At 38.5% G+C, this 13,574-nt stretch overlaps 1 protein-coding gene across 1 annotated transcript in view; it reads right to left on the bottom strand.

Annotated features, from left to right (window-relative positions):
* Positions 1-13,005, bottom strand: part of myo10l3 (myosin X, like 3) — a 79,487-nt gene extending 66,482 nt beyond the window's left edge. Inside the window, exon 1 of the mRNA XM_084122786.1 lies at positions 12,684-13,005. Within this exon, the coding sequence (XP_083978912.1) occupies positions 12,684-12,704 (21 nt within the window). The 5' untranslated portion in view covers positions 12,705-13,005. The remainder of the gene's footprint in view (positions 1-12,683) is intronic.
* Between the last annotated feature and the right edge of the window lie 569 nt (positions 13,006-13,574).

Here is a 13,574-nt window from a genome sequence, read left to right as displayed (position 1 = left end):
GATTAATACATAGAAATTATAAAATGCTGGCATGGGCAGAACCAATGTATTAACTTATTCATGATGCAGATAACTGTGGCTCAGTTTGCTGACATCTATCACTATGGTGTAAGAATGAGGGTAAGCTTTCCTAGAATATTCAAGGATAAGTTTAATGTTTCCCCAAGGAATGCTCAAATAATTAGTGCTAGGCATTTTGTAAAACCAACAAAATATTAAACTTCAGCATGTAAGTTGTGCTGCATGGTCAAAAATAATACCTCAAATCATGTGGCTTGTTGAGGGGTATGCAATTACTTTTCAAAGCAATCAGACTTTTTTTGCCTAGTGGATGATAAACATTGTAATATATTCCATATCCCAAGCCGTATCGACAACCACCCTAGAAATTGATCTTTCAAGTGAACAGAGAAATGCAGCCAGAAAACAGATGTTCTGCACTCAAGGACACTCAATGTCAAGTAGAACCATAGAAAAACATGTGACTTTTCCCCTAAAGTAAAGCCAGAATGGACAGAAATAAATTACAGTTATAGCATCTTGGCAAGTAAAGCTATTGTGCTCAGCTTCTCATATTTTTCCCAAAATGTCTTTCCAAACATCTGCATTACCATGTAATCTTTTTTTAAATCATGCTGAAACAGCAACGATGGGTTCCTCCCTAAGATCCTATATTTCAGATTTATTTTCAGAGAACTCAAAGAAGAGAAGAATTCTGAAAGTCTTATAACATCCCCACTATAATGACAACGTTTAAGACCAGACATGTTTCCACTGGCACTGCTGGAAACCGCCGTATGATGTCATCAATTATGTGGTGAGGTTAACAGATTTTCCAGAAGCAAGCTCCATGATGCCTCTGAAAGACAGCAGTGTAAACCTGCTTTGTGCACGGGGTGAATTGTATAGGCAACAGATGGCCACAAAAACACAAACCTCCTCCTCCTCCTTCCATTCTCTCCTCCACTTACATCATTTCATCCTCTCCTTCCCCCACCTTTCCATCACCTCGGCAGTCTCAAAGCAGAATGGTCATGCTCTGGTCCCAGAGGGCAACCGGGCGGAAATCCCTCAACAAAGGCCAGCTGGGCAACTCTGAGGCAGGGTTTTGTCTGTCAAACTGCAGCACACGTGCAAACAAAATAACTCCTTCGTATTACATCGTATTATACTCTGAGACATGAATCAGCTCCTTTTAGCCGGAACACCAGTGAATCAATAGTAGAAATCGAAATTTTGTGGACAAAAAAAGGTCCATTGTGGGTTGTCAATAGTGTAGAGATGTATGAAGAATAGCGCACACAGAAGTAACTTTCACAACAAGCAGCTTTCTGTTGGTCAGCATCGCAAATTCGCATAACCAACTTGAACGAGCGAAATCTGCAATCGGACTCCTATGACTGTATTTTGCCCATGAAATTCATGAAACGGTAAATGTGTCTGCACCTTTACTCAAATTTCAGTTTGGAATAGTGGACAACATGGAACCAAGATGCTCATATGGGAAATGCTAATTTAAGTCGGGCTCGTGTCATTTGTCACTCCCCCTTCATCTTCCCAACAATTTCTCTTATTTCTACACTATTACTTTCAACAGAATTGGCAAAAAGCCTAAAAACTGAATACAATTTTGGTAAATGTGTAAATAAAAAAAGTCGGCATGAAATGGAAATTCACTCAATAAAAATATCTCTTTACTAAATGCACCTTAATGCTCTTATTGTGAACCATTTTTGTAAAACTTTTTAGACCTTGTAATTTTTAACTATAATGCCTCGATCTTCCAATGAAATGCTTCTCTATGGTTGGTGACTGCTGGATTCCTCCAGCATCATTTAGTCTGCTTAAACCCTGTCCCTTTCTTATCGACTCAATCGACTGCAAGCTAACGTTCAGACCTGCTTCTATCCAATCAACAACAACAATGGATCGAACCAAATGCCCGTCCAATATTTTCTTCTTTTGCAATGATCTGTTTCACTTAGAAGTACATCACAATATGGAAGAAATGATCTGTTGCTACTGTACTTCCATTACATTGCAACTTCAATCTAGTTCTGGTTTTTAAAAAGCTTTTTGTTAAGTTTGATGAAGGATCTTAACACTAACTGTTAACCGGTAACACGGATGAGTGGAAAAAAAGTCCCGTGCCCTTTAAAACAGAAAGCCCAACTTAAAACGCTCAGTCACTCTGAACCCTCAAAAAGGGCTACCATTACCTCTGTGTGTTTAACGGTGCCAAATTTGGAGGAGATTTGCTAATTAATGAGACTGAAACATTAATGAGACTACACAGCGCAAGGTGGCGTGTCTCTTTCTCCTTGTGGCAGGAAGCCCAAGACCAAGAGTATCGAGTGATCCAATCAACTCAACAAAAGAAAACTAATCAACTTCCACAAAATTAGATGTTATTTGGCAATTAGTCCAACGCTAATTTTCTTTTTCCGATCACACTGGCTGCATTATTTGGCATGAGATGTCAAAAAAAGAGAGATAGAGAACTCAGTACTAGACATTTTGTTTGAAAAAAAAAAAAAACTTGTTTAAGAAGAACTCCTGTGGACTTTGCAAATATCATAAAGATTACTCCAAAGCAGCTGCTCACACTCTTTTTCAATGAGATTCCTGCACACTATTTAGATCTCAAACATTGACACTTATTCAGATTATCATAACAATACTGACACCTCCGCTGACCCCTGGCTCTCCTTCAGTGCAGCTGTGCAGATGTGAAGAGCTCTTCACATTACAGAGGGCCTCAGATATTGAAGAGCAAACTGACTGGGCAACTCAATACTGACTGACTTTAGACTGCAAAATGAGACACACACACATACATACACATACAGCTCAATGAGTCTTGGTTTAATCTGTGCATTGCATAAGACTATGCTATATTTCTTGTAACTATCTTAAGAGAGAAACAGAGCAAAAAGCACGTTTTCCAACAGTCGTGTATTTAACAGAAAGATCTCTTTGAACTCAATCCAGCAAAAATGTCCTCCATCGTTAGGACTGGTCCAACTGCTCATTTATTGTGCAATGGTAGATGATGGTTCAAAGCTAACAGAAAACTGTTGTTCTATGAAACCAGTCGATGCTTTGAGTTATTGCAATGTGACCAGGATCAAGGGTTTGAACTGCAGAATATTGAGGACGGAAATTAGGAATTGGTCAAGAAATGAGGTTGGTGTTTGATTAGATTGATTGAAATTACTGCTGACATTACAGGCTCAAGTTTAAAGTCGTCCAGAGATCTACATATGTCCTTTGAACAGTGCTAACATAACCTGTAGGATGGGTCAGGACAGTCAATCTAGTGAGATTATCAAGATTTTTTAGCTTTCATATTCCATCGAAGTGCTTGAAATTGGGTGAATTTAGAGCTAAAACTACAACTTTTTCTGTAACAAATTCACTAAATGATAATACATAAGTAATACATAATTATGCATATATATAAGTGTTCAAATGTTTTTGAAAGAAATATTATATGCTCACCAAGGCTGCATTTATTTGATAAAAAATAAAACAGTAAAAACAGAAATATTGTGAAATATTATTAGAATTTAAAATAAATGTTTTATATTATAATATATTTTTAAATGTAATTTATTCCTGTTGTCTAAAGCTGAATTTTAGACATTTTTTTCTTCATTGTCACATGATCCTCCAGAAATCATTCTTATATGCTGATTTGCTGCTCAAGAAACATTTATTATTATTATCAAATTTGAAAACAGTTGTGCTGCTTAATATCTTTGTAGAAACCATGATACATTTTTCAGGATTCCAAAAGAACATTTATTTGAAGTAGAAATCTTTGGTAACATTATAAATGTCTTTACTGTCACTTTTGGATAATTGAATGTGTCCTTGCTGAATAAAAGTATTACATTTCAAAAAAGAAAGGAAAAAATCGTACTGAAGAGCTATAATCTTACTAACCCCTAATTCACAATCAAACAAAAGACTGAACATAATCTAAAAAAGGCTTTTTAACAACTCTGTGTTCAATTAAAATACATGACAAGAGCAACTGAATCACACAAAAGACCAGTCTAGTGTGAGAGGGGAAACTGTACCTTAGGATGCCTACTGTATGTCGCAAGCTACCGCCAAGTGAAACCAAGACAGCTCTCTCCCACCCTATGTCCTCAACTTCCCCAGACCTGCATGACATCAGCCAAGCCAATGAGAGGTTTGCCTCACCTCAAATCAGGGTCACAACCGAAATGAATGTTTAGCATCTTGTAGAATAAAATTCCTGAAGATGAGCTCAAACATTCTTTAACTCTAGGACACATTTCAGGAATTATTTGCAAAAAGCGCCCTTTTGTACGGTCCAAGCGATACATTTACAACATTAACAATTCAGAACATGTAAATTCACAGTTGAATTGACAATAGAGAGTGAGGCAGAGAAGGAGCAGTGTTTTGTACAGGATCCGATAAACAGCCTTGGCGCTCCGTCACTAGGCTGACAGCAGTATGAATAAATGATGGAAGGTGCAGCTGATCAGAAATTAGCTAATGGAGAGATTGTGGCCCCTGGGGAAGGACACTTCCCAGACTTCCCCCATATCAGACAATAGAGAGAGAGAGTGCTAATAGCATTGAGAGATTGTGACACTTAATAGTATTAACCTTACAACTGAGATGTTCGACTGATTAGCATAAAGCATAGTCTGGAGACGGTGATTAACGGTCATGGCAGGTTGTAATGTATTCTAAATGAATGTGTGCAGATTTCAGACAGCAAAAAAAAAGGAAATATATAATGGGAATGTGACATCCAACTTTTCTCTTAAAAACCCCCCATCAAATTCCAAAATAATCATTTTCCAGGTTTAGGCCTACAAAAATACATCATCCTTGGAACACCATATAGCACAAATACAGACAAGGAGGAAACTTGCAGGTGTGCATGTGTCAAACACCAATGTTTGCACACGCTATTAAATGGAGTATACTCTGAAAGGCTACGTGTTGGGCTTATGCTAAGCGTTCGCATCAAAACTGTAGTATAATTTGGGCTTAAGTGGTGGTGAAGACTGGTGACTGTAAGTTGGACAAATCATGTGCACAAACAACCTTTCCCACTGCTGTAAACCTTTAGCCAAGCCAAATACTGAAGTGAAGTGCATTCAGATAAACAACAATCTAAAATGAATCATAGTATTTAGAATAAAACTGTAGCCCTCAATAGTAGAAAGATCCCAACCTGGGGAAGGACAGGGGCGGGACGGGGTTATTACTGATGTGGCAGCTCTTCTCGGTTGTGGCATTCAACAAAGACACGACAGCCGTTCAGATAAAATTGGCCTTTTTATAAGAGATCAGCCTTCATCTGACAAAACACATAAGAAACGCTTCTCCAGCACCAAAACATGTCAATGAGGAAATGAAGGAGACATACAGTTCTGTCCACAGTTATTAGCATCTCAGAAGCCTTTGAGCGGCCTGATGCCACTACACTGCATCTTCATCTCACAAACTGTACAACAGCTGTTTTTGAGGAGTCAGATTACAGCCATCTTACACTGATTCATTCTAATGTGGAGAGCCAGCAAAACAACTAAATGTGCAAAGGCTTTACCTCAGTCTAATAAAATATATGACAGTACAATTTAATTCTGCCACCATTTAATTCTGTTAAAAAAAACTTTAAACTTTTCCAACATCCCTTATGCATCAGCAAATAAGCGATAATGCCACACAGGTTGTGATCCGCACTGAAAACATAATGAGAAATGTATTTATCTGATGGAAGAGTTGGTTGGGGTTCTGAAGCCTTAAGCTAAATCTGCTTTGCCACATCCTGTAATGCACAGAGCTATAGCTTGTTGATCATCTAATGCTGACAATAACCAATTTAAACACCATTTACAGACACAAATTACAGTTATTTCAACATAATATGTTTCCCAACAATACATAAGGACTCAATTAGGGTAGTATTCTAAGGTTGCAGTTTAAGGGGATGGCAGAATGCTTGAACTCATTTTTTAACCCATGACTGTATGCCACATCACGTCACAGATGTCCCTCCATGATGTCTTAATCACAGGGAAAACCTTGTACTAAAATAGGAAACATGCCATCTGGGCTGGCTAAACAATTACATGCTGCGTTTTTTACTCTAGAGCTCTTGGTTTCTAAGTAATTGAGGCTTATGGATATTACGTTCCTGGCTGCTACTTAAGGGATATTTCACCTGAAATTCTGTTAAAAAAAATCAATTACTCACCCTCGTTCCAAACCCATAAGACTTTGGTTCATCTTCAGAACAAAAATGAATAGATTTCTGTCCCTTTACTTCTTCAAAATGTTCATAAAAACATTGTAAAAGTAATTCACATGAATAGAGCAGGTTAACCGAAGTCATCTGAAGAGATACAGTCACTTTATATGATGAACAGATTTAATTTAGTCTATGTAATTATCATCTATAAACACTGATCAATGAGCACAACGTACAGTAAATGTAAGCACAAACATGCTTGCTTAATCCATGAAAATCAATGGGTTTTGTTCCTGCATCTACAAATTGCATTCGCATGTATAAGTCCTATATATACCAACAACATTAATTTTTCAAAACCATCTTAAACATATCAGCCATGGAGATGAGGAGTCCAGGTCAAGTTGCAGGTGGTGTGCTAGAATTAACATGCAGTATTATTCAAGATAACTATTATGAAACAAATCATTTTGAGGTCATAGCAGGTTTGACATTAAACAAGCTTAAATTGAAGGACGATATTGCATGTCAGCTGTGCAACAGCTTAATCTCCTTACTAAGAGTGAAATACCCAAGCAAACAATGTAAAAAATTCAATAAATAAAATGTAAATGAAATGTTCTGTACAATTAACCATTCCCAGTAGTTCCTCTGTTATTTGGTGTGTACCTGTGTGTCTAGCCCACAGTGAAAATGAGGCCTTCCACGGCCCCCTGTAAATCTTTCGGGGCTCCAGTCAGGGGTCCGTCTCTTGTGAACAGATTACAGCACAAGAACTGATTGTGTTAATCAGAGCCTTTAAAGCCTGTCTGCTACACCCGTCTGCTCTCAGTGCCCCGAGCTACAGCTGCTGACAGGGGCACATAAATAATGCTGCACCGTCACCAGAAGGACAGGAAGGATGGGATGGTACAGATATTATGAAAAGGTGGGTCCAACTGACTAATTTATTGGCCCCGAGAGGGTGATAATTGTACAGATGCTCTATTATGCCAAAACATTCATGAATCTTTTGCACTGAAATAGTGTTTCTCAAGTCACTGGGCTTCCTCTATAAGAGTTGTAAAAAATTATACGTTTTTATTTTCATGAATAATCACAGGTCTAAACAGCGAAAAGTGATCTCACATGCTCAATAAAGGTGGAGAAAATCTGTTAAATATAGTTTACTATCAAAGATCCTGTGAAAATTAAAGCATGACTACTCAGAGAACAAATGACAGTCTACAATCAGATGGCCATAATGAAGTTAAGCCCCTATGATCACATTTTGGAATTAGCATAATGACTATTTTCATTTGAAGGTGAAGAAGATAATCTGAATTAAATACATTATTGTAACAAAAAAAAAAAGACCAACACAAACACTATCCACCAAAAAATCTCTCAACCAGACAACCTTCAGTCCTCGAGCTGCCTGAATGGTATATTGGCACAAACTGGTATCTCCTTCCACACAATTTGCCCCTTAGGCAAAACAAAAGCTTTTCAATAGCACCGTTTGGTGTTGATGGCGAGGATCCATGGCTGCTGTATCTCAGCAGGGGGGCTGGAGCGGTGGCAGATGGAGACACAACTGAATGCAGAGGTACAGTATTAAGAAATGAAGGGGGAAGGGGTGCAGTGCACACACAGGCCTCAGAGGAGATGATAGAGGAAGCGCTATTTACATGCGCCGCGCCCTTTAAAAGACACTGTAAAGTGCCGCTAAAGAGAATGAGTCCCGTACACTGCCGTAGCTTAAATAGTGTAGTTAAAATAGCAACATTTTGATTAAAAAATGGCTCTAAAAAGTGATTTTAAGAAAAAAAATGCAATAGAAAATCGTGATTTTTTTACAAAACAGCGAATTACATTTCATAATACATATTGTGTCTAACATGAATGTATTACAGATCTTTCTAGTGCCTAATCCCAACAAAAATAACAATATTGCATTCAGTAGCTCAAAATTTCTGCCATTTTCAAAAGAAATAAACTCCATTTATAGCACACCAAAAGGGATGTGGTCTTCCTGAGTCACGCTCAAGACTTTTAAGGTCATAGTCATTGTGGTTTACTGTACAACCTGTCCAAAATCGGCTCCAAAACCGCCATCCTGTGATGAGAACATCTGAGAGTCTATTTCTATGAGTTTTCTAATTAAAAAAAAAGAAGGAATGGCATTAGGGTACTCCATAACTAACAAGCCAATAAACAACAGATTGGCCTCACAAGACTAATTAAACCCACAAAGTGAACAAAGAGTAACTGAATTGGGGTGAATCCATCTGGCTTTGTGTCCAGATGCACACTCCAGCCCAATAATCATGTACAAAAACAAAAAAAAAGTCAGAGTAAATCCTGTCAACCCACATACAAAACCTGTATATGACAGAGAAGCTTTAATAAACGCATCAGTCCTGAGAAAAAGCGATCCTTGCTAACATCCAGACTGCTATGAGAGAGATTAATATGACCTTATGGGATTGCCGCTGTACTCATGTAGCCCCAACACTGGATCAGCTAGCAATCCGGTTTGAACTGAAATAACTCCTGCACGTGTGAGAAGACAATTCATAATTCCTCATACCAACCTGCAGCATGTCGAAAGCACTTACTGAGTACCTACAGTCAGTCTTATGACTGATTAGTCATAATAAGAGATTATGACAATGCAACTAGGCCCCTGGAACCTTAGAACAGCCCTATTATTGACAATAAACATGCAAATTCCCCAAAAAAGTTCTGGCGGGGAACAGGAACACATAATCTATTTATTGTTTTGTTCTTCCTGTCTAGTGCACCCAACAGAGTAAGGAGGAAGAGCTATGATTTCAGTCGCCATCAACATGAGAGGTTGCCTAAGGAAGTCAAAGCCAGACGGAGAAGAATAGTGTGAAACCCAAACCAGAGGAACTTCAAATCCAAGAGCTATGGGGCGACCAAGAGGCATGGCTTGGAATCTCGGGTCAGGGTTACAGAGACTGAGATCCTCTGGACAGGAATGTGTCTGGAATAGGAATCTGTTGCTGGATTCGAGACACTGTTTCGAGAGACACTTTAAAAGCAGGAATTCCATTTTTAAAGCGCATCAGCTGTTGTTCCAGGCGACATGATCACTTCATCGATCCTTTTTTTAGACTGCTCTTCTGAAGTGGATGTTGTGGGTATTTTTATCATAGCTGACACTGGACTGAGCCGGAAATGTATTTGTGGTTCTGTGATTAATTAATGGACGCATGTGCTGCTTGAGGAATAAGCTGAATTCTTCTGGTCAGTATGCGAGCGAGAAACATAAACATTCCTTCATGCTAAGGATGGACACGAGTGCATGGGTAAATTACTTTGAACAATAATAATTAGGTGACGCAACTTCAAAATAATGAGACAGGTCAAAATGGGGCCTCATTTTTGCAATTTTGCGTTTAGTTACGGCTGTATTTTAGGGTCCAATTCGTGTCAACATTATCACAGAGACTTTCCCTCCAGTGAATTAGAGGTTGTTCACACAGGACACAAACATCCATTAAAAAAAAAAATTGTGAGAGAATTAGTGAGGGTTTAGGTTTTTTAGTGGTGCATTAAAAAATGGACATAGATACAATAAAGGCAGAACTTCCTCAAGTGTGATGTAAAAAAATGTACATAGCGGAATGCAAACTTACACAATATATACATTGGAGGGAAAATCTAAAATTAGTAATACAATACTGAAATAGTTTTCGACATCTGAAATGATTGACCAAAGCACTTCTCCGATAATGCGTTTTGACTGTTAGCATCTATTTTGTGCCAAATCTGCACACAACATGGATAAGCTTGCTAACATCAAAACATGTCAGCAGTGTGGATGCAATTCACTGTCTACTAAAACAACTAAATATGATTCTAGAATAGCAATATAAAATATGTTCAGTGAAAATATCGAGCGTCTTGTTGACATAGAACCAATTATTTGATCACCTGTGAACACGACACCTTGAACAGCTGAGTTCAGTTAACCAATTATGCAAAGTAAATTACCAAAACTTTATACTTCAGTTTTTGGGTAAATGAAAACTTTTGCTTTTGTCGTTTCTGTAAAAAATATGTTGATGCATCACTATTAACTTTTTTATGGCTTTCAAAGGCTTCTAACACACTATATATACCGTTTCTTGGGAAACTCAGGGTTAACTCATACTTTAAAGCAGTGATGAGTCTATCACAGGTGGGAATGTTGAGCAGAATGGGAATCCCATGCTTCATAAATCTCTCCATGGGAGGATGAATCGACTAGTTTGTCTGGTAACTACCACACTTAGTCATTAGGATCAATAGGCATGGACAGGTAAGCTCCAGCAGAATGATCTAAATGACACACTCTGAGTATTCAGTAGTTTAGTGACTCAGCAGCTGGCAGAGGAAGGATGAGGGCTTGTCTGAGGGAGAACACAGCCTGGAGGGGAAGCTAGGGATTTGGCAATATTAGTACGCCTTGTCCTAAGATGGGAAGGGAGGCAATGCTTTGACATATCAGTGAAGCATAACAGTGGTCATGTTAGTTTAACCCTGAATTACAAATCATACAAGCAAAGTGAAGAATCTTTAAGTCAAAGTTTACAACAATCTATCCCGACTATCAGACATATTGTTTTAACCATACTTTTGATTCATGCTTCAATAATTTCATTAGTCTCAGCTTTAAATCTGAATTCAAATGCTTTTAATGCTTCAGATTAATTAAAGCCACAGTGACCGCCGTGTGGGCCAACGAATGGGAACTTCCTCCTGACAGTGGCCCATGTCTATAAATAATCTTGGAATGTTTGCGTTGTTACTTCTAAGCCTCATCATTCAGGCTCTTAATCTTAGATGTGTCTCAGACCCGTTCTGTCCTCCATCCACCCCAAACAGATGTTTAATTACTCTTCCCATTTAGACCTTATGTGGTCCTCCAAATGCTCTACTATGAAAGCCTGACTTTATATGCGACTTCATATCTCACAATACAAAGTATTGTACTCTGTATATAGTGTTTTGTGGGAAAGCCTGTTTAATGGGGTAAAAATAAGTATTCTTTAAAGGATTAGTTCACTCCAGAATTAAAGCTTCCTGATAATTTACTCACCTCCATGTCATCCGACCCAGTGTGGAGAAGGAGGTCTTTCCAACTTCAAAAGCGTCCGACATTGCTGTTTTACCTATTTTTGTGAAGGGCGTTTGACTTCGTTCGCTTTGTAAACGGTGGGTCGGTACTTCCGCCTACATCACATGTGACCTTTCCAACGTCCGTAATGCAAGAAGTCATGGACATGCTAGTGCAAGAAGAGCATTTTTTTTTTTTTTTTTGAAAATGACTGATCGTTTCGCTAGATAAGACCCTTATTCCTCAGCTGGGATCGTGTAGAGCCCTTTGAAGCTGCCTTGAAACTGCAATTTGGACCTTTAACTCGTTGGTCCCCGTTGAAGTCATGAAAGAAAGACATGAACATCTTGGATGGCATGGGGGTGAGTAAATTATCAGGAAATTTTAATTCTGGAGTGAACTAATCCTTTAATTAGACTCTTCAAAACCTTTAGACCACCAAAATTAGGATAATTTTAAAAACAAAATAATTGCAGCGCAGAAAAAAACAACTGGTTATAACAGGCTTTTCTAACTAACTCTAACAAAAAGTGTATTTCTTTTGTGTCTACTTCAGCACTGAACCCTACATACTCTTTGGTGGTCTGAAACATTGGAAGTGGAGAGGGGGTTTACAAGGCCATCTGAATGCTATACATTAGTATCTAGTTAATACTGCTGCAGTGGGTCAGTGCGTTGTGTGTGAGGTCTGAGCTTTCATTGCCAGCAGGTTTGTTCTCATGCTGACACAGAGACTGAACAGCAAAGCCGACAGAGGGAGGCATGACACGCATCCTGGGGGTCTCCACTGAGGCATTTATGATCATTTTACTCCAGATCAAGATGCTATTTTGTTCACTGCTGTTCTGCAAGCACTAGTGATCTTCAAAGACAGTGAAGTGGTGTTAAATAACCTTTGAACTTGTAATGAATGTGAGAGGGACTCCCCAGTTTTCCTCACCTGGAGGGACAGAGGGTCCTAGCAGAATTAACACCTATAATGAACCATGACAAGTGCCTTTAGACTTTATAGACCATGTTTTTATAGTTAAATAGACCTGATTTAGCAAAAAAGAAAGAACAATGGACAAAATTAATTTTGTAATATAGTCTAGACACAGAGACATAAAAATAGACATACATTGCCAACATAGGTTATTATTCTGGTTTAAATGTTTAAATTATGGTAAAATATTAATGTATTAGACGCCGTTAGTTACAGTAAAACGATAACATGTCAGTTGTGATCAAAACTTGGAACAAGCTCAGCAACATCCTTTTAAAGGCAGCACCATCACAAAGGAAACAGGGAGAGACTGTTCCAGTGAAGTGTTCAAGTTTTCCACCTACCTCAACAAAGAAGGTATCCATCTGTATTATGGTCCTGTCCGGTGTTTGGTGATCAGGGTACCACTGACTCCGTGCACTGTATAGATGCTCTGCATTCACGCGCTTAAAGATAAAGCTGAAGTTCCCATCGTACAGTCCATACAGTAATTCCTCTGATTAAGCTTAAAGTTTATTTTAAAAGCTCTTGGCAAACTCATTCAGAAACCGCTTTGACGGGAATGTGTCTGTTGTGTGTAGTAGAAGAAGCTCGTGTTTGTCCCAGCAGCAGTCCCGCTCGTCTCGCGCGGCGTGCGCTTGTGTATCTTTGTGTAGAGAAAACACTGAGGAGGACACCGGCTCATTTGCGTATGACTGCCGGGGGCGGGGCTTAGGAATAAGACTCCGCCCACTAGACACACCCGTGTGAGAGCATTAGAGCTGCATCATGGCACAGCACTCCGTATGAGGAAATTTCTTATAATTAAATGAAATGGTCTGGCCATTGGCCTTTTTTTTATCTCATAAATAACTGCAAAAGCAAAATATTATATTGTGGTTATCTAATTATGCTGTTCAGAGTTGTTATTGTTTTTGTTTTTTATATATAAATCTTATTGCGATGATAGAACAAAGGAAATTATTAATTTGTGATTTCAATTTTTTAATGGCAAAACAGAAGTTTTGTAAATGTCCTCAGAATTTGCTCAGACTTATTCTACTCATTTCATGGAGAAAAATAAATTAAAAACTGTTTAAGGAGCCCATTACTCATTACATGATTTTTGGCATTCCATGAGAGAGAGAGAGAGAGAGAGAGAGAGAGAAATATCCAGGGAATTCTGGAATGGCTTTGACCCACTTAGTGTCTGGATTGTCCTCTTAGGAAAGTCACCCAAATTCAGACTAAGTCCC

Source organism: Abramis brama, assembly GCF_963993115.1.
Source record: "Abramis brama genome assembly, chromosome: 8".
In the NCBI taxonomy this organism is placed as follows: Eukaryota; Metazoa; Chordata; class Actinopteri; order Cypriniformes; family Leuciscidae; genus Abramis; species Abramis brama.
The sequence above is the reverse complement of the archived record's forward strand: the minus strand, read 5'-3'. Positions and strand labels throughout refer to the sequence as shown.